Source organism: Ooceraea biroi, chromosome 10 (genome assembly GCF_003672135.1).
Source record: "Ooceraea biroi isolate clonal line C1 chromosome 10, Obir_v5.4, whole genome shotgun sequence".
NCBI lineage: Eukaryota > Metazoa > Arthropoda > Insecta > Hymenoptera > Formicidae > Ooceraea > Ooceraea biroi.
Window position 1 is genome coordinate 12772375 of NC_039515.1, and position 27971 is coordinate 12800345.

General features: G+C 29.8%; 5 protein-coding genes and 1 long non-coding RNA gene across 41 annotated transcripts in view; 1 reads left to right on the top strand and 5 right to left on the bottom strand.

The window, feature by feature from the left end:
- Positions 1 to 27971, bottom strand: part of LOC105286029 (mannosyl-oligosaccharide alpha-1,2-mannosidase IA) — a 738960-nt gene that overhangs the window by 86646 nt on the left and 624343 nt on the right. The gene's annotated exons all lie outside the window — the stretch shown is intronic.
- The window catches only part of LOC105285750, a 249063-nt gene that overhangs the window by 20006 nt on the left and 201086 nt on the right, over positions 1 to 27971 (top strand). The window contains exon 1 of one of the 17 annotated variants that reach the window (XR_003407129.1): positions 416 to 430. The exons of 11 other annotated variants lie outside the window; for them this stretch is intronic. This is a non-coding gene — a long non-coding RNA (uncharacterized LOC105285750). Of the gene's footprint in view, positions 1 to 415; positions 431 to 631; positions 1573 to 7824; positions 7840 to 13714; positions 13730 to 19404; positions 19489 to 27089; positions 27105 to 27971 lie in introns of those variants that run through there. 5 more of the 17 variants (XR_003407122.1, XR_003407125.1, XR_003407128.1 and 2 more) reach the window with 5 other exon arrangements.
- Positions 3031 to 7206, bottom strand: LOC105287138. 3 transcript variants are annotated; one of them, XM_011352594.3, is made up of 9 exons: positions 7054 to 7206; positions 6167 to 6286; positions 5779 to 5896; positions 5039 to 5300; positions 4784 to 4900; positions 4395 to 4485; positions 4124 to 4275; positions 3282 to 3414; positions 3031 to 3214 (listed from the first exon to the last, which is right to left on the bottom strand). In XM_011352594.3, the coding sequence occupies exons 1-9, from the start codon at positions 7195 to 7197 to the stop codon at positions 3167 to 3169; spliced, it is 1185 nt and encodes a 394-aa protein (XP_011350896.1). In that variant the 5' UTR covers positions 7198 to 7206; the 3' UTR covers positions 3031 to 3166. The 3 variants fall into 3 exon arrangements, with proteins under 3 accessions (XP_011350896.1, XP_011350895.1, XP_019889813.1); XM_011352593.3 differs by having other exon boundaries at positions 3282 to 3447; XM_020034254.2 differs by lacking the exon at positions 6167 to 6286 and having other exon boundaries at positions 3282 to 3447.
- Positions 8152 to 13231, bottom strand: LOC105287141. Of its 9 annotated transcripts, none has more exons than XR_895400.3 (10): positions 13054 to 13231; positions 12424 to 12543; positions 12064 to 12181; positions 11366 to 11627; positions 11093 to 11224; positions 10698 to 10788; positions 10427 to 10572; positions 9320 to 9452; positions 9067 to 9185; positions 8152 to 8877 (listed from the first exon to the last, which is right to left on the bottom strand). XR_895400.3 is itself a non-coding variant. In XM_011352608.3 (9 exons), the coding sequence occupies exons 1-9, from the start codon at positions 13192 to 13194 to the stop codon at positions 9135 to 9137; spliced, it is 1179 nt and encodes a 392-aa protein (XP_011350910.1). In that variant the 5' UTR covers positions 13195 to 13231; the 3' UTR covers positions 8407 to 9134. The 9 variants fall into 9 exon arrangements, 5 of the variants coding, with proteins under 5 accessions (XP_019889818.1, XP_011350910.1, XP_011350909.1 ...); XR_002193943.2 differs by having other exon boundaries at positions 8407 to 8558; positions 8790 to 9185; XR_002193942.2 differs by having other exon boundaries at positions 8407 to 8599; positions 8790 to 9185.
- On the bottom strand, positions 13922 to 18959 carry LOC105287140. Of its 7 annotated transcripts, XR_895399.3 has the most exons (10): positions 18777 to 18959; positions 18152 to 18271; positions 17748 to 17865; positions 17066 to 17327; positions 16798 to 16914; positions 16419 to 16509; positions 16145 to 16290; positions 15035 to 15167; positions 14777 to 14900; positions 13922 to 14618 (listed from the first exon to the last, which is right to left on the bottom strand). XR_895399.3 is itself a non-coding variant. In XM_011352600.3 (9 exons), the coding sequence occupies exons 1-9, from the start codon at positions 18939 to 18941 to the stop codon at positions 14853 to 14855; spliced, it is 1200 nt and encodes a 399-aa protein (XP_011350902.1). In that variant the 5' UTR covers positions 18942 to 18959; the 3' UTR covers positions 14710 to 14852. The 7 variants fall into 7 exon arrangements, 6 of the variants coding, with proteins under 6 accessions (XP_011350902.1, XP_011350905.1, XP_011350904.1 ...); XM_011352600.3 differs by lacking the exon at positions 13922 to 14618 and having other exon boundaries at positions 14710 to 14900; XM_011352603.3 differs by lacking the exon at positions 13922 to 14618 and having other exon boundaries at positions 14714 to 14900; positions 15035 to 15103.
- On the bottom strand, positions 20372 to 26582 carry LOC105287139. Of its 2 annotated transcripts, none has more exons than XM_011352595.3 (9): positions 26422 to 26582; positions 23017 to 23136; positions 22618 to 22735; positions 21934 to 22195; positions 21703 to 21819; positions 21288 to 21378; positions 21011 to 21156; positions 20657 to 20789; positions 20372 to 20562 (listed from the first exon to the last, which is right to left on the bottom strand). In XM_011352595.3, exons 1-9 carry the CDS (start codon positions 26560 to 26562, stop codon positions 20515 to 20517), a joined length of 1176 nt encoding a protein of 391 aa, XP_011350897.1. In that variant the 5' UTR covers positions 26563 to 26582; the 3' UTR covers positions 20372 to 20514. The 2 variants fall into 2 exon arrangements, with proteins under 2 accessions (XP_011350897.1, XP_011350899.1); XM_011352597.3 differs by having other exon boundaries at positions 20372 to 20577.

Below are 27971 nucleotides of genomic sequence, written 5' to 3' on the forward strand. Positions count from 1 at the left end.
TCGCGCTACGTCTCATATCATTTGTAATAAACGTTAAGTATACATAATGAAATCCTACAATTTATAGAATGAGCCAGGTGCTAAAAAATGAATAAAAATGTCCCGTGAATATCTCATAATTGCGTCCATTCGCTTGAAGATGCAAAAATGCCGAGAAAAATGTAGTATCTAACGCAAAGTGCAATTTGAAGAGATGATATTTCATCCACCAAGAGGTAATTTTCTTATGTCATACCCGAGATGTACATTCCTTTTCATTGTTCGTTACATTGTTAATGTTCTTGCCCCGTGGCAGAATAATCGGATTTAGTGTATTAGTTCTTTCACTTGCGCACAACTGTGTGCACATACATCATATGACTTTCGTAAATTTGTAAAAATATTTTAAGAACGAAAGAAATACATCTGCATCGCTTGATTTGCTATTTTGGTAAATATAATAATATATCTATGCATTATATCATTTTTCATTAATTGTAAAAGTGTTTTAGAAACAGCAAATATAACTGCATCTCTTGATTTTTCATTTCTTTATTATATATATTTTTTATATTATATTTTTATACTTATATACATTTGTTTTAAAATATTAATACTTTTATTTAAGAAGTTAAGTAAATAATACTTTTATTTAAGAAGTCAAGAATATATTTATTATTAATAAAGAAAAATATTAAAAATAAATGTATTTATATTCTTCCAAAGAGGGAAGCTAAACGGAAGTATGCTTTACAATTTAACATAATTAGACATGTGCCTAAAATATAATACTTGCATTTCACACAGAAACATTAAACCTTTTAGTTAATATTAAATTATCTAATATTAAATACATATAACAAGTTTGACCTAGTTTCTCTTTAATGTGTCTCATCATTAAATCTTCGAGGAATTCGAGGAAGAAGTATGTCAGTATGTTCTTCTGAAAATTTAACAATGTTTCCTAAATTTTATTATATATACGGTGGACAAAAAAACTTTGGAATTAAATAAAGCTATTGCATTGTATATGTATAAGCCGGTACGACATTATAGTCAGGTGGCAGGTGGTATTGTGCGATATTGACGGGGTGCGCAGTAAAGCGCCCGCGCAACAGCGGACACGCGCCTCATACGCGAAGCTTTCTTCACTGTTGCTCAATACCGCGTGAGCCGTCATGCGGAGTACTTCGGAGTACTTCTGTGTCCTTTTCGCGCGGAACAGTACAAGTGTCAGAACGGCGTTATTGATTAGTACATCCCGGCAATGTGTCAGTGAATTCCCGCCTGTTCGTGAAATATTTTTTGAAGTTTCGTGAAGTTTTATTGTGCTTGTATTTCTTCGTGCTTCCTCAATATTTTTGTACTTCTTCCAAGCTGTGTTTTGTGAGTCTTCAAAGTTTTCATGAAATTTCTAATGAGTCGTGCATACCCGAAGTGTATCTTTTTCGATATTTTAATAATATATTATATTGTTATAAAATGTTGGTGATATTTTAATAGTGTATCAGTAGTGTTGTTAGAAAGTGTTGGTGATATCCTTTTAACTGCGCTCAAGTGCAACAAGCAACACACGAGTAGTGAGATACCGAGGTAAATTTGCAGAAAATAAATATGTGAAATATAAACAAAAATTCTTCTTATCCCTAACACAACTTCTGTTAACAATTTTGAATAAGTAAAATTACTCTTTCTTCAGGAATACTGTCTGTTTATGAAATTATCAAAAATTATTGTTTCCATAATAATAGGGCTAATTATTTTAGATAAAATATCTATAAGATTTTAGTAAAGCATACGTGTGTCTGCGTTCTAGTGTTATCTTTTATATCAACATTATTTAAAAAATTTAAAACATTACTTAAACTTCCGAAAATTACCCGCAGTCTATTGCTATAAATTTTGGCTAAAATGTTCCAAATTATCTGAAATTTAATACTTTAATAAATTTATAAATTTTCATTGACATTTTCTGATGTTCACCAAATGGTTTGGGTTAGATTATATCTCTTTGGGATGGAGGATGCAAGAGAAATTTTCTCTCTTCAAGAGTGAAAGTGCAGGGAAGCTCCGCTCTTTCCCCGCTCGCAGTTATTTTAATTTTATTTTTTAAATAATTATTAAATAAAATTATTATTAAAATAATAATGAAAAAATAAAATACACACACTATTAATACATATAATTTGTTATTTATTCATAAAAGAACTGTTTCTGTTATTCTTGTTTCCATAGAAAATTTTGTTTGTAACGCATCATTGATTGATTTTTTTCCTTCAATATATTACTGAAGAAAATATTAAAAATCGATACAGTTTTCTATTGCGTGAAAATAATTTTTATGCGATAGATATAAATTTCTAAGGTGCAACAAAATATTTCCCACTCTCTCTGTTAATTTATTATGATATATACAAAAGAAAAATTATTTTATATATAATATAAAATAATATATAATTAAACAATAAATAACATATGAAATAATATATGAAATATCTAATCAAATGCATTCTGAATTTATTGAAAACATTTTTCAATCTACAAGAAGGATTTATTATATGTAGAATAAATTTTATGAATATGGTTATAATTTCCTTGTGATTCTCTATTGTATTTGTGTGGAGTGAAGAATATAATATAATATATACTATAATATAGGGGTGGATAATACTCATGAGCTATAATTAATATCCTCTTTTTATGACATACAAACTAAAATGTTGGTGCAGTGTATTTCTTACCATCGAAAAAAAATGGAATGCAATGCAACATTTAAATTATACATAAATTATACATAATTATACGCATTAAATCCTCATATGTTGATCCTATATTATGAATTAAATATAAAAAATTACGTATTTTGCAAGAATACTGCAGTGCAGTTATTTTGCATATTATTAACTACTAGAATAATAGAACAAAATTTGTATACGTGCACATGGTTACGTCGAAGATTTACTATGTGTGTATATATATATATATATCTTTATATATATATATATTAAAAAAAGATTTTCTTGATTAATAATATAATTAATACATTTGTGATACATTCATTCGACAAATTTAGTTTATTAGTACGCTACAGAGTACATATACTATACATTCAACATCTCTTCTATTTCAAGCCAACTTCAAGCAAATTATTATATAATTAGTAATCCTCTTGTGGATCTTTAGGAGCTCACGTAGAATGTATAAACATAACATATGATGTCGTCATACTTATGAGCTGTAATAAATATAATTTCTCTCATAACAAATACCAGAATTAAATTTTCGTGCAATGTGTCCCATACCCTGGCAAAACCTTCTAACGATCCCTCAAATAAACCTCCAGCTTTTAAAGTAGCATGGATGATACTTTTCTGCATGATGAACAATATCAATTTCTGTAACCACAGTGGTGCTGCGTACCATTCCATATTATATCTGTTAATATGTACACAGAGATATACAGTCTGCCTAAGAGCATGGGCGGTCAAAGAAGAACGTGATTAATTGAATTTATAGAAAAATTTATTAATATAAAACTAAAAATACATGCATCTATATTTTATTCGATTGAAACTAAAATGCTTTCATAATATAGTAATGTGTCCAGTTATCACCGTTTTCGAGTGCATTATGCAACTGTAACATCCACGGAACACAGCTTCGAAACGCAATGCGTACACGACTCTCATAACAAAATATATCTCTGCCAAAAGTTTAACAACAACTTTCTTCATAGTGCATCGTAAGTAAGGCCCATAAGAGCTTTAGGTCCATCTTTTACGGACTGAAAGTTACGCCGGTCACGTTCTTGTTTGACTCAAATGCAATGTCTCGGAGATGTCAATCAATTATCGATGATGACTGGACACATTATTAGTGTAATTGCATTTTAGCTCTAATCGAATATAATGTATCTATGTTGAAAATTTTTTTAAATCAATTTTTCTATAAATTTACAATTAATAATTAATATAAACGTAGTTGACATTGTCAACTAAATTTCTCAATTGGTTATAAAATTCTGAGTATGCAAATTAATAGTGGGAAAAAATTGTGTACTCTTAAATATTCATATATATAGGTACTTATAACAGTGCAAATGTAACAGTGTAATTGCAGCTCGGATAATATATTAAATACTCACGATGCTTGAAAAACATTTGCACTGATGTCTATGAGATCTTGTCCAATATAATTTCCCGTAAATAAAGCATAGAATTGAAAAAGTACACAGCCGACACCCGATATTAAATCAATTATAGCAATTTCGTTTAAGAGCGTCATCAGATAAAATATCTAGAACGAACGTTAGTGAGATTATGCTTTTTTCACATTTTAATACTTATTTATATTTGTAATAAGGTTTAACGTTTTTATATAAATAATGCTGTAGCATTAATCGCATTTAGGCTTACATGAAAAACACTGAATGTCGTACAAGCCACTCCAGTTACTATCAATATGAAAAATAGTGTCGCAAAGTTGTCCGTCAAAACATTGGTCATACTTTAACACCAAAATTCGTATTTATAACCAGCTCATTGTGTATTAATACATACACCTTTGCACTCGATACCTCTTGCATGAATTTTTAGAGTTGCCCCCCCCCCAAAAAAACAGCAGCTTTATAATTGTTCTGAAATATCCTTAATAGCAATTTAACAACGATTTACGCGCCTGTTTACAATAGACACAGATTAATAACATATCACGAGAATACTTTTAGTTTCTCAAAATTGGCGATTGCGGAGCAGTATAAAGAGGTTCCGAGCGCAAAACCAAATTGTACTACATTAATACCAACTCCACAGCTCTGCAATGAAGATGTACTGCATCAATTAATCTCTCATGTAGTATATGTTCCCTAATATCTTTTGACATTTCTAATATTTTTTCGTCAAACATATGTTCTAGTCGATAGCTACAAGAGTAAGATAATAGATAATATTGAAATTATACCTCCTAATAGCATGCACCCATACAATTCTTTCGGTCATATCTTCACATTAAATTAAATAAATTCGCTTATCAGATTTAAAGGGTGCAATTTGATGTTTACCTGACAATTTCAAATATGGCGCAATTATGCGATACGTATGCTATAAATATTGTTGTAATGGCCGTCATTATCATCATACCAGCATAGAAGGTCATGCCCATATGTAGTGATATAGCATAGAAATATCTTTGTTGATCGACGAAGTATTCTACTTCAATTGGTAACCGTAACGGTCGTGATTCGTTCAATGGTATAATTATATCAAGTATAGTTGACGCAAAAGCTAATGAGATTACTCCCAGGACTACAGAAGTAGCTATGACTGAAGCATGCATTACTCATGATATGTATATTTCAATATGTTCATATATGGAATGGGAAGAAGTGTATGTTATAAATTTAATCTTTATCATTTAAAACAAATTGCTTTGCAAATATTTCAAGATTTTAAATATTATGCGATATACGATATTTTAAAATATATTTAGTTAAAGAGAAATGTTAGTAAGATGCAAATTAACTTTATCAGAAACATTTTTCTACATTTATTCAAATTCTACAATTTTTCAATATAGTTGCGTGTGCACCGATTTAAATTTATTTATATATATTTAATTTATCATTGTAAATTTCAAACACTAAAATGCAATTTCTACCTGCTTTCTTTGTAGGAAATTTTAATTGAATATCTCAAGACAAATATTAATCATAATAATCATATAATATACACATAAACATAATATGTAAATAACAGATAACTAAACTGTAATAGTGTGCTGATGTGTGATTTTAATTCTTACGCATAAAAATGATCGTATAGAATCTTGTCTTGTCTGCATGTTTTTGTATTATTTCGAATTCCGTCTGATTTTTCAATATGTTCCAATCGTAGCGAAGCCTACTGAAAATGTACTTGAACTGCGACCACAAATAAATATAATTATAATTTTTTTGTTGTAGTTTATTTTCTAATAGCATACATGTTTCATAACTAATTTGTTATTCGTTACTATTATGCCTTAATGCACCTTTGGTAATTTAATACATCATATGGTCTTATATATAGTTTTGTAAGCATAACAACAAATGAAGAAATTCCTATAAAAAGCTTACTTTGAGTTTGAGTGAAAACAAAATTTTGAGTACGAGAAAATATGCGAAATTTCTTTATTATGTTATAACACGTACGCTATCAGTGAGTAGCAACCCTCCAGTATATTTTATAATAAAAAAAAGATTACAAAACAGAAACATGCATATTCTCATGGTAGCTGCAATACTGCAGTCTTTCATGAGAAACACGTTGAGCTGAAAAAATAGATTTAGTGAATCACTTTAGTTTAAAAATTAAGTAATTATATGTAGTTTAGGGAATGCAAGTTTTTAATTTAATTGATCTTTTGATACATCTTGTTAAAATTATGATAATGAGCAATTTTTTTAAAATTTTTGTCGATTCTCCCTCACGCACAAATTCCTTGCTTTTGTATATATGTACGTTATTACAAATTATGGTATTTCTTACAAAAAGCTTAATCTATAAATAGCTTTTTAATGAATTAACAATGATTAAAATTTATCAAACTTTACTTAGGCTCATATGATCTTAACAATATGTCACCCAGACCACAGCTGTATTCTCCGAATTATATGCATAATTGTGAGAATGTTAATTTATCTCAAATATTTCTTTATTATGTTATATGCATTCTTCCGTATTAGAAATATTATTAATATTCACTGAATATTTGGAAAAATAATTTTTGGAACTATATATAGGGGAAAGATGCCAAAACCGACATACCATTTTGTTTTTGGTGGTTATCTCTTATCTTAAAGAAATTAAAATAAAAATTTGTGTACATACACACACACACACACACACACACGAGACTGCCTCCTATTAAATGGTATCATATTTTTTATAATATCGTTTCTAGTTTTTAAGAAAATAATTTGAAAGAAAATATTTGAGAGTAATTGTACACTTTTCGCATATGAGAAAATGAGAAGTTAATCTTAAAATAATCTTAATAAGTTAAAATGAGAAGTTTAAATGAGAAGTTGATCGCTACCTGACATAATGAGAATGATATGAGTAATGCTTCATAAAATATAATTTGTATCTTCCTGAAGGCTGAAGTGTTGTAAGGCCACAAGCCGAGACACACCATAATTATTCTGTTCAGTTTATAGTAGTGTTCCTCTGTAAAATCCATGTTTACCAAAAGTTAGAATACATATATCGATATTGATATGAACACAGACATAGCCTTTTTTTCTACGTCTCGATGTTAAATATATGATACCACAGACTATTGATTCTACAATTTACAGGAAAGTTTTTACGACAGTGCTGTTGTCATTGATTAAATTATGAAGCATTAAATAAATTATGAGCTATTAACAAGTAAGATACAAGTATTTGAATAAAATAGCTTTTTCCTTGCCTTTTCTTTTCTCTGAATTTAGTAATATAATAAAAATAAATTGTAACAACATCTAGATAATATCGACAATTATAAAAATTGGTAACATAGAGATAGTATTGCACGCATAGTTCTTCATTAAAAATCGATAACTTCTTCTTATATACCTATACAGTTAGTGTAAAGACGAATTTTCGCGGCTGACTTTCATTCCGACGCGAGACGTAACTACGGTTACACATTATAATGACACATTTAAAATGTACGTCTACGTATACGTACATAGATTTTACAGAGGAACATTAATGTAAACTGAACAGAATAATTATGCTATGTGTCGGCTAATGGCATTGCAATACTTCAGCCTTCAGGAAGATATAATACAAATTATATTTTATGAAGCATTACTCATATCATTCTCATTATGATCAGGTAATCAACTTCTCATTTAATATATGTATTTATTTAATATATATTTATTATTTAATATATACAGGATTTACGTACAGATAAGAAAGCGGATATGTTTTGTGTATAGTGCAACGATCAACAAGTGTAAGAATGTTGAAAATGCAACGTACGAGATTACATGTGGTTAGTTGTAAGAAAAGAAACTAGATATTAAATATTAATTAAATTTCAAGAAAACAAAATGTAGCAATTAGAATATATCAATCGGCTGTGTTAATGATAAAATTTGATAAAGGAAAAATCAAAATAATATTATAAGACATTCGGTTGGAATATTTTCTCAAATGTATATTATTCTATAAAAATGGATGAAAACTTGTCATATAAACATATATGACATATATTAATGCAGCTTTACCATTTAAAGTCAAATGTCATTTGTTTCGATTTTAACACAAAATAAATTATAGCGAAATAGAATACCATCAAAATAGCTATCTAAAAAAGAAAATTTCTAATATGATATTAAAGCTCATGCAGACTATGTTTATAAATATAACATAATAATAAATATAACAATAAATATAACAATTTATAAAATTAATATTTATTCTAATTAGCTGTTTGACACACGTTCAACATGGACTGTCATGTTCAACATGACTATCGATCCAAGTAAAAGCATCCAACGGTGCCATAATTACATTTCTGTTGCACAACACATAAGCTTTTACTGTTCTCTATATTATAAACAGACGAAGTTTTCACATTTGCACATGCCCTGTATGGTATTATCATCATATTTACATAATTATGCATAACAATATCCGCCTTTACTCTTAATGGAATTGAGGTATACAATACTGATTGTATTACTGTATATCCAAATATCTCTTATTTGGACAAGTCCAAATATATGGTTAAATATATCTGCGTTCGATGCATAATACATAATAGACATAAAAACTTACGCTTTCTCGAGTACAAAAATATTACGGTCCATTACATTGCACAGTACTAATTACCAGAATATTTCGCTACAATTTTATTCTTGCATGTCTACGCCGAAGAATAAATGTACATGAGTGAAGAATATACATTATACTAAATAAATTTTCTTGCTTGATATAATTAATACATTGTGGTGGTATTAATACATTAATACATTTGTGATATATTCAGTCTTCAAATTTATTTTATTAGTATACGATATATGCAACACAGTACATATAAGTGTGTTTAACGTACTTTCTTAAGTTAAGTCAAATTCGGATATATGATGATTATAAAGCCTCTTATTCATTTTTTTATTGAGTTCAACGCGTAGAACGCAGAAACATAACATATGACATCGACATACTCATGAGCTGTAATAAATATTCTTTTTTTCATATCAAATAATAGAAAATGCATATAGATAATATGCAAATATTAGTATACATATACATTAGTATACATGTATTAAATGATAATATATGAAATTTTAACATAATGCGTTTACCTTGGCAAAACCTTCTAACGATGCATCAACTATCCCTCCAGCTATAAGAGTACTCTTGAGGCTGCTTCTCTGCAGTATAACCAATATCAATTTTTGTAACCACAGTGGTGCAGCGTACCATTCGGTATTATATCTGTTAATGTACAGAGATATACATAATGTTTCACGAGGAAAGATCAATAGTCTGAAAAAGAGAGGACATTTTAAGCAAAAAAATTCATATAAATATCCGTTATCCCGAGTGATATCCGAGATAGAGGCAATTGAAGAATTCGTGTTGGAAATGATAAATGTCCGACAACTTACGACAAATGTTCAAAAGGCCCACCTTCAACTTCACTGCATTTTTGTACGTTCATGAGAACATGTCGTGTTGCGTGTATAAATGCATCTGGCGTTCCTTTGCGCGGGTAATGGCGTTCATTACCCACGCATTATGCATGCTAGCAGTTCCTCACGTGTATCCAGCCTTTTATACACTTCACTCTTCAATATTCGCATCAGCAAAAATCCACTGAGTCTGGTGAGGTCTGGCGATCTTGGAGGCCAGGTAATGGGTCAATCACAATCAATCCACCGATTAGTGTAAATGCGATCAAGGTGATCCTTCACACATTGGTAGAATGGGAAAGAGCCTCGTCATGCAAAAAGTACATAGCTCCCTATATGGCCAAAGGAACATTCGCCAGTTGTTCGACTAATGTGTGTTGCAAAAAGTAAAGGTAATTCTGTCCTGTCATTCATTGGTTGAAAATATTGGAACCTAGGGACGGAAACATCACAAGAAATGTACAATGACATGCCTCTATCTCGGAAACCATTTGGAATAGGGGATATATGTATATGAACTTGTTTACAATGACCTCTTCTTTCATCTCCCAGAATATTGACCTTCCCTCCTGAAACACCCTATATGTATATGGAACAATTAATGTTGATGTAATTGGAATGATCAACAAAATTTCTCAATTGTTTATCAAATTATGAGTATTCGAATTAATAGTGGAATAAAAGCTTACGTATTCTTAAATATTCATGTATATAATCATTGTAATAGTAGAAATGCAGTAGTGTAATTGCAGCTCGAAAAACGTATTCAATACCTACGCTGTATGAAAAACATTTGTGCTGATGTTTATGATATCTTGTCCAACGTAATTTATTATAAACATATAGTATAACTGAAAAATTAACACACCGCAACTCAATAATAGTTCTAGTACGTCGTTTAAGGGTGCCAGCACATAAAAGAACTAGAATAAACGTTAGGGAGGTTATGTCTTTTTCACATTTTAATATTTATATTTGTAATAACGTTTAATGTTTTTATATAAATAATACTGTATCCTTATAGCATTAATTGTATTTAGGCGCTTACATGAAAAACACTGAAAGGTATACAACACATTCCAACTATTATCATTATGAAACATATTCTCGAAAAACTATTATTCAAATCATTGGTCAAACTTGAACACCAAAAGCCGCAATTATTATTATTATTATTATTATTATTATTATTATTAGTTCATGGTGTATTAATAAACTTTTGCACCCGATACCTCTTGGCCAAATTTATAAAGCTGCTCCAAAAAGAGAATAGATGAAAATAGAGAAAAATGATTCTGAAATATATTTAACAGTAACTTAACAACGATTTATAGTATAGTAGATAAGGGCTAATAACTATGGCGAGAATAGTATTAGTTCCCCAAAATTGGCAGTGATTGCGCAGCAGTATAAAGAGGTTCCGAGCGCAAAACGAAGGTGTACCATATTAATACCAACTCCACAGCTCTGCGATGAAGATGTACGGCATGAATTAATCTCTCATATAGCACATATTGTCCAATAGTTTTTGACATTTGTAATATTTTTTCATCAAATATGTGTTCTATACGATAGCTACGAAAATAAGATAATAGATAATATATAATATTAAAATTGTACCTACTAATGATACATATACAATTCTTTCGGTGATATCTTCAATTTAAGTTAAATAAATTCGCTCATTAAATTTATAGGGTGGATTCTGATATTTACCTTGCAATTTTAAAGATGGCGCAATTATGCAGTACATATCCTAGCATCATTCCTGCAACGGATGCAATTGCCATAGAGCCAGCATAGACGACTATGAAAATATGTATCAAAATAGCATAGAAATATCTTTGTTGATCAACAAAGTATTCCGCTACAATTGGTAACCATGACGGTCGTGATTCATTCAGTGGTATAATTATATCAAGTAGAGATGGCACAGAACATAATACGATTATTCCCAGGCTTATAGAAAGAGCTAAAACTGACGCATGCCCCACTCATGATAAATTTCAATACATGTATGGAATAGGAAGAAGTAAAAATATGTTATAAAGTAACATTTATCATGTAAAAAAGATTTCTTAAGTGTAAATGTTTGGAGGTTTTCCAAATAATAGTACGTGATATGTGTTTTGAATTTCAGTAAAGGGAAATATTAGAAACATAAAAGTTAAGTTCAGTATTGGAGAAATTTTTCTACGATTATACAAGACTATTTGTGCGCACCACTTTAGATTACCATTAATATACATTTCAAATATTAAAATAAAATTTCTCGCTTCTTTCTCTATAGGAAATTTTAATTGACTATCTGAATACAAATTTTAATCACAATAATCGCATAATATCCAGAAAAATAATATTTTCATATATAAATAAATTATAATAGTGTGCTGATGTGCGATTTCAATTCTTACGTGTAAAAAGGATCGTATGGAATCTTGTCCGGTCTGCATACTTTTGTATTATGTCAAATTCTTTCTGATTTTGTAACATATTCCAATCGTAACGAAGTCTACTGAAGATGTACTTGAACTGCGACCAGAAATAAACATAATCGTTTTTTGTTGTAATTTCTTTTTTTAATGACATATATGTTTTATAAAGAATTTGTCAGTCGTTACTATCATGCATTAATTTTCGGTAAGGTAATCTGGTAATACATCATAGAGTTTTGTACATGTTTTGTAAACATAACAAATGAACAGATTTCAATAAAACATGTATGTGTGTGAACACAAAATTTTGATTATGTTATAAGATATGCAAATACGTACGCTATCAGTGAGTAGCACTCCTACATTGTATTGTACAATAAAAAAAATAGTAATAAAAAGAAACATGAGTACTTTCATGACAAGTTCGGCACTGCAGTTTTTCAACAGAAACACGTTCAGCTGAACAAAATAGCTTCTTTAAATGACTTTAATTTAAAAAATTATGATATGTAGTGTAAGGAATGCAGATTTTTCATTTGATTGATCTTAATATAAAATCATGTTGTTAAATGTATGATTGTGAGCAATTTGTGAAAAGTTTTTATCGATTCTCCCTCACGCACAAATTGTTTGCTGATACATATATGTATGTTATTAAAAATTATGGTATGTTTTTTTAACAGTTTTATCTAAAAATAACTCTGTTATAAATAACAGTGATTAAAAGTTGTCGAACAGTACTTACAATACGCACGATTTTAACACTATGTCAACCAGATCAAACCTGTATTCCTCACATTATGTGCATAATTATTGAAAAATGTATTAATTTATCTGAAATATATTCTTGTTATGCTATATGCACTCTTCTGTATTACAAATGAGTATTAATACTTAATGAAGATTTGGAAGAATAAATTTTCCTAACTATATATAATAAAATACATTAAATGAGAAATCGATTTGTACTTGACATAATAAGAACGATATGAATGTTGCTTCAAAACAAATAATTTGTATCTTCTTCAAGAATGAGGTGTCATAAGGCCACAAGCCGAGCCATAACAGAAGAATTCTATTTAGTTTATAGTAGTGTTCTACAAAATTCATTTTTAGCCAAAGATAGAATACGAGAAGTTATAGCATAGATGTAGTTTTCCTTTCTACATATCGATAGTAAATACATGGTAGACTGTAAAATTCACAGCAAAGCTTTTACAACAGAAAATACTGGGCATATTATGAAGCATTGCTTAAAGTATGAAGCATTACACAAATTATGATCCATTACATAAATTATGAAGCAGTAAGAAGTAAGGCACAAATATTTGAATAAAAAATGTGTTCTGCCTTTCCTTTTCTTCTAACTTAGTAATGTAATAAAAGTAAATTGTGATAGATCTATAGATAATGTCGACAATCATAAAAATTGCTAAGTTAGCGACAGTAGGGCGTGAATTGTTTTCAATTATAAATCGATAACTTCTTATATATCCATACACGTGGACGTTAGTGTAAAGAATTTTCGCGGCTGACTTTCATTCCGACGTGAGACGTGAATAGGAAACATTATAAAACATTTAAAATGTCTACGTACAGTTAAGAAAGCGGATGTGTTTTGTGTATAGTACGAAGATCAACAAGTGTAAGAATGTTGAAAATGCAACGTACGAGATGTGCGTGTGTTTAGTTGTAGAAAAAAAAAATAGATATTAAATATCAATTAAATTTCAAATATGCAAAATGTAGCAATTAGAATATTAATTGGATGGTATGTTAATGATTACATTAATAAAGGAAGAACACCAAAATAATGTTATAAGATATACGGTTGGAATATTTTCTCAAATGTATATTATTCTATAAGAGTGAATAAAACGTCTTATAAACATATATTAATGCAGCTTTACCATTTAAATGTCATTTGTTTTTAGTTTAACGTACATAATAAAGTATATGAGATAGAATACCGCCATACTAGCTATCTAAGAAAGAAAAATTCCTAATATTACATTGAAGCTCATAATGCAGACTTTGTAGATATAACAATAAAGTCATAAATTTAACAGTTATTTTAAGTCGCTGTTTGAATCATGTTCAACATGAACGGTTATGTTCAACATGGCTATCGATCCAAGTAAAATCATCCAACGGTGCTATAATTACATTTCTGTTGCACAACACATAAGCTTTTACTGTTCCTTATATTATAAATAGATGAAGTTTTCACATTTGCACCTGCCCTGTATGGTATATCATCATATTTATACACTTATGCATAAAAATATCAATCTTTATTCTTAATAGAAGTGAGGTATATAATGATTTTATTTTTGTATATCCAATTATCTCATATTTGGACAAGTCCAAGTATATAATTATATCTGCGTTCGATGCATAATACATATTATGAATTAGACATAAAAACTTACACTTTTTCGAGTACAAAAATACTACGGTCCATTGCATTGCACAGTACTAATTACCAGTACCAGAATATTTCCACTAATATTGTATTCTTGCACGTGTCTACGCTGAAGAATAATCATGTATGAATGAATACTACACATTATACTACACATACTAAAACAATTTTCTTGATTGATATAAGTAATAAATTTGTGGTATGTCCATTTGCCAAAGTTATTTTATTAATATATATGCAACAGAGTACATTTACTATATATTCAACCTATTTCCTATTTATAAGCCAACTTCGGACAAATGATGATTATAAATATGATGAGTATTCATTTTTCTTATTGAGTTCACGTAGAACGCAGAAACATAACATAGGACATCGACATGCTCATGAGCTGTAATAAATATTCTATTTTTCATATCAAATAATAGAAAATCCATATAGATAATATGCAAATATTAGTATACATATACATTAGTATACATGTATTAAATGATAATATATGAAATTTTAACATAATGCGTTTACCTTGGCAAAACCTTCTAACGATGCATCAAAAATCCCTCCAGCTGTAAAAGTACTCTTGATGCTGCTTCTCTGCATTATAAACAATATCAATTTTTGTAACCACAGTGGTGCGGTGTACCATTCGGTATTATATCTGTTAATATGTACAGAGATATACAGAACGTTTCAAAAGGAAAAATCAATATTCTGGAGGGTGTAAAGACAGATCATTGTAAGCAAAAAATGCATATAAACATGTTCTCTATCCCGAGTGGTTTTCGAGATAGTGGCAGTTGAAGAATTCCTGTTGTAAATGATAAATGTCCGACAGTTTACAACAAATGTTCAAAAAGTCCACCTTCAACTTCAATGCATTTTTGTACTCTCATGAGAACATGTCGTATTGCGTGTCAGAGACCATCTGGCATTCCTTTGTGCGGGCAATAGCGTCCAGTATGCGCGCTAGCAGTTCCTTAGATCTATCCACCTTTCTGCTGTACACTTCAACCATTCTCATAAGGAAAAATCCAATGAGTCTGATGAGGTCTGGCAATATTGGAGGCCAGGTAATGAGTCACAATCCATCACAATCAAGCCACCGATTAGATATAGAATAAATGCAATCAAGATGATTCTTCATACATTTAGTAGAATAGAAAGGGGCCCCGTCATACCGAATCTACATAACTCGCCGTGTGGCTAAAGGAACCAGATTCGCTAGTTGTTTAACTAATGTGTGTTGCAAAAAGGGAAGGTAACTCTGTCCTGTCATTCGGTGGTCGAAAATAATGGGACGATAGTAATATCACAAGAAATGTACAATGTCATGTCTCTATCTGGGGAACCATTCGGGATAGGAGACATGTTTATATGAATATTAATTACTTTTTGCTTACAGTGACTCTCCTTTCACTCTCCCAGAATATTGACTTTCCTCCTGTAACACCCTTATATGTAACCATAATTAATGTAATTTGAATTATCAACCAAGTGTCTCAATTGTTTATCAAATTCTGAGCATTCGAATTAATAGTGGGATAAAAAATTATATATTCTTAAATATTCATGTATGTAATCATCGTAATAGTACAGTTGCAGTGTCATTGCTCGGAAACTGTATTTAATACATACGTTGTTCGAAAAACATTTGTGCTGAGGTCTATGATATCTTGTCCAATGTAATTTCCCAAAAATACGTAATACAACTGAGAAAGTATAACACCGCAACAAGCTAATAGTTCTAGTATGTCGTTTAAGGGTGTCAGTACATGAAAGAGCTAGAATGAGCGTTAGGGAGACCTTTTTCACATTTTAATATTATATTTGTAATAATTTTTAATGTTTTTATATAAATAAAACTGTATTCTTATAGTATTAATTGCAGTAATTGTACTTAGCCGCTTACATGAAAAACACTGAAACTCGTAGAAGCTACTCCACATATTAGTAATATGAAATATACTGTCGCCAAACTGTTCGTCAAGATATTGGCCAAACTTTAATAGCAAAATTTGCAATTATTATTAATTCATTGTGTATTAATAAACTTTTGCATTCGATACCTCTTGAACTTTATAAAGTTGCTCCCAAAAAAGAACAGACGCTATACAGAAAAATTATTCGATTTATGCGCCCATTTATAGTATTATATATATTATAATAGATGGCTAGTAATATGTATATGGCGAGAAAAGGTCCTCAAAATTGACAGCGATTGCAAAGCATTATGAAGAGGTTCCGAGCACAAAACCATTTTGTTGAATTTGTACTATATTAATACCAACTCCACAGCTCTGCGATGAAGATGTACTGCATGAATTAATCTCTCATATAGTACATATTCTCTAACATGTTTTGACATTTGTAATATTTTTTCATCAAATATGTGTTCTATTCGATAGCTACGAAGGTAAAATAATAGATAATATTAAAAATGAGCCGACTAATAGTATGTGACATATGTATATACATCTTTCGATTATATATTCAATTTAACTTAAATAAATTCGCTCACACACACATTCGATTTAATGGGTATATTCTGATATTTACATTGCAATTTTAAAGATGGCGCAATTATGCATTACATATCCTAGAATCATTCCTCCACTGGCTACAAGTACCATACAGCCAGCATATAAGACTATGAAAATATGTATCACAATAACATAGAAATATCTTTCTTGGTCAACAAAGTATTCCGCTACAATTGGTAACCATGACGGTCGTGATTCATTTAGTGGTATAATTATATCAAGTATAGATGGCACAGAACATAATACGACTATTCCCAGGCACACAGAGGTAGCTAAAACTAAAGCATGTTCCATTCATGATAAATAGCAGTATGGACATATCAGAAATTGGAAGAAGTATATGGTATAAATTTAAAACGTAAAAAATTTCTTAAATGTAAATATTTAAAAGTTTTTTAAATATTACGTGGTATATGTGTTTTAAATTTCATTAAAGAGGAATATTAAAAATATGGATGTTAAATTTATCGGAGAAAGTTTTCTACGCTTATTCAAACCTATTTATATGGGCACCATGTTAGATTATCATTAATATACATTTCAAATGGTAAAATACAATTTCTCGCTTCTTTCTCTGTCGGACATTTTAATTGAGTGTCTGAATACAAATTTTATTCATAATAATCACATAATAAAAATAATATGTTAACAAATAACTGAATTGTAATAGTGTGTTGATGTGTGATTTCAATTCTTACGTGTAAAAAGGGTCGTATGGAATCTTGTCCTGTCTGCATACTTTTGTATGATGTCGAATTCCGTCTGATTTTTCAACATTTTCCAATCGTAACGAAGCCTACTGAAGATGTACTTGAACTGCGACCAGAAATAAACATAATTGTGTTTTTATATAGATAATTGTTTTTTGTTGTAATTTCTTTTTTTAATGGCATATATGTTTAATAACTTATTTGTCATACGTTACTATCATGCATTAATGCATCTTCGGTAAATTAATATATCACATAGTCTTGTACATGTTTTGTACATATAGTCTTGTACATGGTTTGTAAACATAACAACAAATGAACAGATTTCAATAAAAAATATATGCGTGTGAACACAAAATTTTGATTACGTTATAAGATATGCAAATACGTACGGTATCAGTGAGTAGCACTCCTGCATTGTATTGTACAGTAAAAAAAAGAGTAATAAAAAGAAACATGAGTACTTTCATGACAAGTTCGGCACTGCAGTTTTTCAACAGAAATACGTTGAGCTGAACAAAATAGCTTCTTTAAATGACTTTAGTTTAAAAAATTATGATATGTAGTGTAAGGAATGCAGATTTTTCATTTGATTTATACATCTTAATATAAAATCATGTTGTTAACTTATGAGTGCGAGCAATTTGTAAAAAGTTCTTATCGATCCTTCCTCACTCACAAATTTGGTGCTTTTATATATATGTATGTTGGTAAAAATTGTGATATTTTTTTAAAACAGTTGTATCTAAAAATGACTCTTTTATAAATAACAGTGATTGCAATTTGTTAAACATTACTTATGCTTTTAACAATATGTCAACCTGATCAAACCTGTATTCCTCACATTACGTGCATAATTATTGAAAAATGTAGTAATTTATCTGAAACATTTTTTTTATTATGTTATGTACATTTTTCTGTATTAGAAATGATTATTAATACTTAATAAAGATTTGGAAGAATACATTTTCGTAACTATATATAATAAAATACATTAAATGAGAAATCGATTTGTACCTGACATAATAAGAATGACATGAATAATGCTTCAAAAAAAATAATTTGGATCTTCTTCAAGAATGAAGTATCGTAAGGCCACAAGCCGACACATACTAAAAGAATTCTGTTTAGTTTATAATAATGTTCTGTGTAGTTATAGTAGTGTTCTCCTACAAAATCCATTTTTAGTCAAGGATACAATACGTATGCCAGAATTGATAGCGTAGATGTTTCCCTTTCTACATATCGATGTTAAATAAATGGTAGACTGTAAAAATCACAGTGAAGCTTTTACAACAAAAAAAACTGGTGAAATTATAAACCATTACATAAATTATGGGACATTAAGAAGTAAGTTGCAAGTATTCGAATAAAACAGTTTTTCCTGCCTTTCCTTTTCTTCTAACTTTATAATCTAATAAGAGTAAATTGTAATAATGGATCTATGGATAATATCGACAATCATAAAAATTGGTAATATAGCGACAGTATTGCGCGATTAGTTTTGCATTATAAATCGATAACTTCTTATGTACCTCTATGTGTGGACGTTAGTGTAAAGACGAATTTTCGCGGCTGACTTTCATTCCGACGCGAGACGTGACTACGGGTACACATTATAATAAAACATATTTAAAATGTCTACGTACAGTTAAGAAATAGGATATGTGTTTTGTGTATAGTGCGAAGATCAAAAAGTGTAAGAATGTTAAAAATGCAACGTACGAAAGTACGTATTGTTAGTTGTAAGAAAAGGAACTAGATATTAAATATTAAATATTAAATTTCAAACATACAAAATGTAGCAATTAGAACGACAACGGGCTGGTGTGTTAATGATAAAATTTGAGAAAGGAAAAACCAGAATAATGTTATAAAACATTCGGTTGGAATATTTCCTCAAATATATATTTTTCTTTAAGAGTAAATGAATTGTCTCATAAACAGATATTAATACTTTAGCATTTATAGTCAAATTTGTCATTTGTTTCGATTTTAAGGCCCAGAATAAATTATAGTCTAATTGGATACCATCATTTAGCTATATATAAAAAAATTGCTAATATGCTATTAAAGCTCTTAGTGCAGACTTAATAACAATAAATTTAATATTTATTTAATTAGCTGGTTAACTCATATTCAACATGGACTATCAGCATTTAATGATGCCATAATTAAACATCCAATACTCCAATCCTAACTTAAGTTCTCTGTTCTGTATAGCATAAAGAAAAGTTTTGAAATTTGCGTGAACGTATATCATACTACCGTATCATATTATATCTACACAATTATATATAAAAATACCCACCTTTATTCTTAAAAAAAGTAAAATACATTTTAGTTAAAAAGTGAAATACATAATGATGTTTTCTAAATATATGGTAAAATATATCTGCGTACAATATATAATATATATTATGAATTATACATAAAAACTTATGTTTCCTCGAGTACAAGAATTTAGTACTTTGCATATTACCAACTACTAGAATATTAACACAAATGTTAGAAAAGTTGTATACTTGCACATGTTTACATCGTAGTATGAATGTACAATACGTTATAAAAAGTTTTTCGATTAGTTATAATTATTACATTTGTGATATATTCATTCAAGTCAATTTTATTTTATCAGTATATACGCAACAGAATACATATACTATACATATACTACTGAACACGTTTTATATTTATAAGTCAAATTCGAGCTAATTATGATAATAAATCCTCTCAAGCATTCTTTTTATTGAATTCACGTAGAACGCAGAAACATAACATATGACATCGACATGCTCAGGAGCTATAATAAATATCTCTTTTTTCATGTCAGAAAATACATTAAATGATATTAAATGATGAAAATATATGAAATGTTAGCGCAATGCGTTTAATACCTTGGCAAAACCTTCTAACGATGCATCAAATACCCCTGCAGTTGTAAAAGTACTCTTGATGCTGCTTCTCTGCATTATAAACAATATCAATTTTTGTAACCACAGTGGTGCTGCGTACCATTCGGTATTATATCTGTTAATATATACACAGATATATGTATGTATATGACAGATATAACAATTAATGTAAATGTAGTTAGAATTATCAATTACATTTCTTAATTGTTTATCAAATTCAGAGTATGTGAATTAATAGTGAAATAGAAAAGTGTGTATACTTATTCATGTATGTAACCTGTAATAATGCAAGTGCAGTAGTGTAAATGTAGTTCGGAAATTTTATTCAATATTTACGTTGTTTGAAATAGATTTACGCTGATATCAATGATATTTTGTCCCATATAATTTGCAATAAATATATAATAGAATTGAAAAACTATAATGGCGCTACTCGTTATTATTTCTATTACGTCATTTAAAGCTTCCAACACATAGAAGAACTAGAATGAGGGTTAGTGAGATTATGTCTTTCTTATATTTTAATATTTATAGTTGTAATAATCTTAACGTTTTTATATAAGTAATGCTGTATTATTTGTTATGTAATTCTTCTAACATTAATTCCACTTACATGAAAAACACTGAAAGTCGTAGAACCTATCCCAATTATTAAAAATATCATATAAAAGTTTGCATAACTGTTTGTCATGATATTAGCCATACTTCAACAGAAAAATCAGTAAAACAGTAAACATATATATTATCAATTGATTTTTCATTAATATATAAACCTTAACACTCACAATCGTTTGCGAATTTTTGGAAAGAAGAATTTTAGATTTGCTCAAAAAAAAGAAAAAAACAGAAGCCCCACAATTGTTTTGAAATATTTTTAATATCAACTTAATAAGAATTAAGAATGCTCGTTTACAGTAGATATAAACTAATAACATATCGCGAGAACAGTTTTTAGTTCATCAAAATTGGAGAGATTGCAGAACAATATGGAAAAAGAATCCGAACGCAAAAATCGAAGTTATACCAACTCCGTAGCTCTTCGATGAAGATATACTGCATGAACTAATCTCTCATATAGTATATGTTCCCTAATATCTTTTGACATTTCTAATATTTTTTCGTCAAACATATGTTCTAGTCGATAGCTACAAAAGTAAGATAACAGATAATATTGAAATTATACCTACTAATGCCACACATATATATTTATTTAAGTTAAATAAATTCGCTCATTTGGTTTAAAGAGTGTAACCGGATACCTGACAATTTCAAAGATGGCGCAATTATGCATTACATATGCTATAAGCAGTGCTATAATGGCCACTAGTGTCATAAGGCAAACATAGCTGACTATGAATATATGTATCATGATAGGATAGAAATATCTTGTTTGGTCAACAAAGTATTCTGCTACAATTGGTAATCGTAACGATCGTGATACATTCATTGGTATAATTACATCAAGTATAGGTGATACAAAAGATAATGAGAGTACTCCCAGGCATCCAGAAGTACCTAAGACTGAAATATACTTCATTCATGATATATTTCAAATGTTCAGATATGGAATAGGAAGAAATATATGTTACAAATTAACGTTTATCATGTAACAAAGATTTCACCTTTATAAATGGTTAAAGATTTTTTAAATATTATGTGATATACATGTTTTAAATTTGATTAAAGAGAAATGGTAGTAAGATGAAAATTAACTTTATCGGAGACATTTTTCTATAATCATTTAAGACTAAGTATGTGTGCACCAATGTAGATTATCGTTATAAAGTTCAACTATTAAAATGAAATTTCTACCTCCTTTCTTTGTAGAAAATTTTTAATCGAATATCTGAATACAAATATTAATCATAATACGCATAAAGATAATATGTTAAAACAGATAACCAAACTGTACTGCTGTGCTGATATATGATTTTAATTCTTACGCGCAAAACTAATCGTATAGAACTTTGTCTTATCTGCATACTTTTGTATTATTTCGAATTCCGCCTGATTTTTCAATATCTTCCAATCATAGCGAATTCTATTAAAGACATACTTGAACTGCAGAAATAAACATAATTGTTTTTTTATTATAGTTTCGTTTTTTAATAGGATAGGTAAGTAATAGGTATATTAAATGTTTCATAAATAATTTTTTTTTTATGTATTAATGCACCTTCGGTAATTTAATACATTATATGATTTTGTACATAGTTTTGTAAGCATAAAAATAGATTTAAAAATTCCAATAAAAATTGCTATAAAATTATACAGGTGTTATAAAAAACTTACATTGAGTAAAAACACAATTTTGAGTGCGTTAGAAAATTGCAAACACGTACGGTATGAGTGAGTAGCAGCCCTGCGTTATAATTTATAATAACACAACTAATAATAAAAAGAAACATGCATATTCTCATGACAAGTACAATACTGCAATTTTTCACGAGAAGTACATTGAACTGAAAAAATAGTTTTATTGAGTGACTTTATTTTAAAAAATAAGTAGTTACATATAGTTTAGGAAATGCAGGTTTTCCATTTAATTGACCTTGATACATCTTATTAAAATTTTGATCGTCAACAATTTTTAAAAACTTTTTGTCGAGTCTCCCTCACGCACAAATCCCTTGCTTTTATATACATATATGTATGTTATTAAGAGATGGTATTCTTTATAAAAAGCTTTATCTAAAAATGGCTCTTTAATAAATAAAAACAGTGATTAAAATTTGTCGAACATTACTTAGACACATGATTTTAACAATATGTCAAGTTGTCAACTAGATTGAACCCATATTCCCCAAATTATGTGCATAATTATTGAGAAATGTATTAATTTATCTGAAATATTGTTTTCTTGTGTCATGTACTTTTTTTTTATATTGGAAATGGTTATTACTATTCAATAAAGATTTAGAGGCATAAATTTTCGGAACTATATAGAATATATTAGGGGTGTGATTTAGTTTTGAGGGTTATGTTTGCTCAAAAACGCATGTATTTAAATATGATAATGAATGAATACCTTAATCAAACTATTTTCCTTCGTTTTCTATAACTTTTTCCCATCTTTCTGGCAAGAGATGGATTCCACCACGATAAAATCACTTTTCTTTTCAGTTGATCCATTCGTCGACGAATTTTCGCACTTCTTCGAAATTATGAAAGTGTGTATCCTTTAAAGCGTGTTGCATCGACCGGAACAAATAATAATCGCATGGAGCAATGTCCGGAGAATACGCGGGGTGCGGTAAGACTTCCCATTCAAGCTCTAATAGTGTTTGTTTCACTGATAACGCAACGTGAGGTCGAGCGTTGTCACGAAGAAGAATCACTTTCCGTCCTTTACTCGCAATTGGTGGTCGTTTTTTGTCCAATGCTTGCTTCAAATTGTACAATTGGTGTCGATAACGATCAGCCGTGACAGTCTCATGCGGATTTAACAGCTCATAGTACACTATCCCACCAAATACAGAGCATTACTTTTGAACCGTGAATATTGCGTCTCGGAGTGGATGTTAATGGTTCGCCTGGATCCACCCATGATTTTCTGCGTTTCGGATTATCAAAATAGATCCACTTTTCATCCCCAGTAACAATCCGAGACAAAAGACTCTTCTTTTTTTGCCTGGCGATCAACGAAATGCAAATGTTCAACCGGTTCGCAACGGCACTTTCCGATAATTGATGTCGAACCCATTTCCCTTCTTTCTGAATTTTTCCCATTTCATGTAAATGTTTCGTAACTGTTGTACGATCAACATTTAATACTCTGGCAAGTTCTGAAGTGTATTCTGTTGGATTTTCGTGCAATAATGCTTGCAAATCTGCATTTTCAAGTTTTCTTGGTTGTCCCGAGCGTTCTTTGTCCTTCACATCAGTATGACCACTTTTAAAGCGTCTAAACCAGTATTCACACGTCTTAATTGATGGGGCAGAATCACCATAAGTTTCCACAAGAATTCTATAACCGTTAGCCGCAGTTTTCTTTTGATTAAAAAACAAAAGCAACGCATGTGGAAAATGCTAAAGAGCTTTCGGAAGTTGCATTTTTACGATGATATAAACACGACTGTTATTGCATCTATTGCTATAATGCTACTAAATGTCATGGATAATGTCAACACTGTAAGAAAGAACAGTTATCGGAAACAGCTATTGGAACAAACTGACACTACAGCCATCTGTTGCAAAACCCTCAAAACTAAATCACACTCCTAATACATACATACAATTATCATATTTGATAAAACATATAATGTTCTCACACATGTGAAAAACGAAATACATTTCACATATTAATAAAAAACAAGATTTCGATAAAATGGATAACTTAATCTAATTTTCCTCTCAAAACCTGTCACAAGAGAAAAAATAATAATAAAAAATTAATTTTTACCTTTCTGATTAAAACGAAAATGAATTTCGTTTTTCACATGTGTAAGAACATTATATGTTTTATTAAATGTGATAATTAATTATTTAAATTTTTATTTTAAAAAATTAAATGTTTTCGCTATACATAATAAATGACAAAATCAGCTGTGCAGTAAAAATCCATATCACCTGACTTGAAAATCAATAACAGATGACAAATCGGTACGCGTGTAGTCACGGGCCTGAGCGCGCGAGGTTTACGCAATATTATTGGGAAACTTTGATCGCTTCTAACTCAAAAACTATTGTAGCCTCGAAAATTTCGTATTAGAATTTTTCACTCTATTTTACCTCTAGAATACGCTATTAAAATATTGGACGGAGGTTTTGAGACACCCTGTATATATATATACATACAGGGTGTTTCCTAAGTAAGTAGACAAACTTAAGGAGGATATTTCTTGGCTTATTTTAAGAAGAAAAGGCCATGTAAACAAAGCAGTTTAGGACATACCTAAACTGCTTTGTTTTCCAAAAAAAAGTACATCACTGTTTTCGTTCACTTTTCGTTTATTATAGAACAGTTTGTGTTATTGCAAATGAAACAAATGAAAAACAATAGTAACCAAAAAGAAAAATTATAACGAAAAAGAAAATAGTAACTAAAAAGAAAAATAATAACATCACAGTAACTGCTGAAAATGTCCACCTGCAGCCATGATACACGCCTCAACTCTCCTTTCCATTGATTGACGTACACGCTCAAAAATACCTGGAGTGTTACGTATTCTTTCACATCCATCTATTATGCGATTTCTGAGATCTTCTTCATTTTGAATAGGTGTAGCGTAAACTAAAGATTTAAGCTGTCCCCATAGAAAAAAATCTACTGGATTTAAGTCTGGGGATCTTGCAGGCCATAAATGGTTTGGTCTTTGAGTACCTCGACCGATCCATCGATTGGCAAACTTCCTGTTCAAAAATTGACGAACTGCTAAGCTAAAGTGGGGTGGAGCGCCATCATGCATAAACCACATTCTATTTCTGAGCATGAGTGGAATATCTTCCAAAGGTAGCTCATCTTCAAGAAACTGTAGATACGAAGCACCGTTAAGTTTCAAGGGAAGAAAGACAGGACCAATCAAAAAGTTTTTCATTTGTTTCATTTGCAATAACACAAACTGTTCTATAATAAACGAAAAGTGAACGAAAACAGTGATGTACTTTTTTTGGAAAACAAAGCAGTTTAGGACATATGTTTATATGACCTTTTCTTCTTAAAATAAGCCAAGGAATATCCTCCTTAAGTTTGTCTACTTGCTTAGGAAACACCCTGTATATATAACAAATGAGAAATCGGTTAATACCTGACATAATACGAATGATATGAATAATGCTTCAAAAAAAACAATTTGTATCTTCTTGAAGAATGAAGTGTCGTAAGGCCATAGGCCGAGCCATAGCAGAAGAATTCTGTTCAGTTTATAGTGTTCTTCTGTAAAATCCATGTTTAGCAAACGTTAAAATACATATACTAGAAGTGATAGCATAGACATAGCTTTTCTTTCTACGTCTCGATGTTAAATGCATGGTAGACTACTGAGTCTAAAATTTACAGCAAAGTTTTTACAACAATGGGATATTGCTATGAACTAAATTACGAAGCATTGAATAAATTATGAGGCATTACCAAGTAAGGTACAAGTTGAAATAAAATAATTTTTTCTGGCCTTTCTTTTCCTCTAATTTAGTAATTTAAAGTAATATAAAAAGAAATTGTAATATTACATCGAGATAATATTGACAATCATGGAAATTAGTGACATGGGGATGGTATTGCGCGCATAGTTCTCCATTAGAAATCGATAACTTCTTATGTACCTCTATGTGTGGACGTTAGTGTAAAGATGAATTTTCGCGGTTGACTTTCATTCCGACACAAGACGTGAATAATGTTACACATTTAAAACGTGTACGTATAGTTAAGAAAGTGGATGTGTGTTTTGTGTGTAGTGCTCACAATGAACAGTAAGAATGTTGAAAATACAAGGTATAAAATTCTGTTATTTGTAAAAAGGAAGCTATATGTTAAAAATCAACTAAAGTTCAAGAATACAAAATGTGGCGATTAGGATATCAACGGACCAATGTGTAATGATAAAATTTTATGAAGAACAATAATATTATCGTCGCAAATTTTGTTTCAAATAAACTTCCTACTGTTAAGATACTTTGTTTCTTCTTTGCAACATGATGAATATCGGCTTTTGTATCTGCAGTGACATTGCGTGTCAATGTGTATGATATCTGTGTGTGTGTGTGTGCGCGCGTGCGCGTGTGCGTGTGTGTGAGTGAAGATATCATGTTACATAGTATTAATAGAAATATCTAAAACCCACATAAAATTTGATGACGAAATGATTCTACTATGTATGTGAATTTTGTTATGAATATTATTTTATACATTGTGTTTGCGTGCGCGTGCATGCAAATATATGAGTTGATCAGAAAGTGTAGGATTTTAACGTAAAAATAAAAAGCAAACGCATCCAAAGGAACTTTCTGATAGATTCGCAATAGCTTTAACCGCTTTGCTGCAACTGAAACTAACTTTACAAATGCCACATATTACAACAATTTGTGTGGAATGTATTTGTTTCATGTGATCAGTTCGAGAAAAGGAATCGGATTTGATAGTGCAACGAACAAACAGACATATATGTATTTGTGCAAATACATACGAGAAATACGAATTACCAAATTACACAAGATTTACTGCATTCAGTTATAAGAAAACAAGACACAGATATTGTTTTTATTATTCTTATAACATTTTATGCTTAGCATTACACCAATTTATTTTACTCTGCAAATTACTAAAAAAGAAATCAGAAAATACATCTTTTTTTCTACTGCA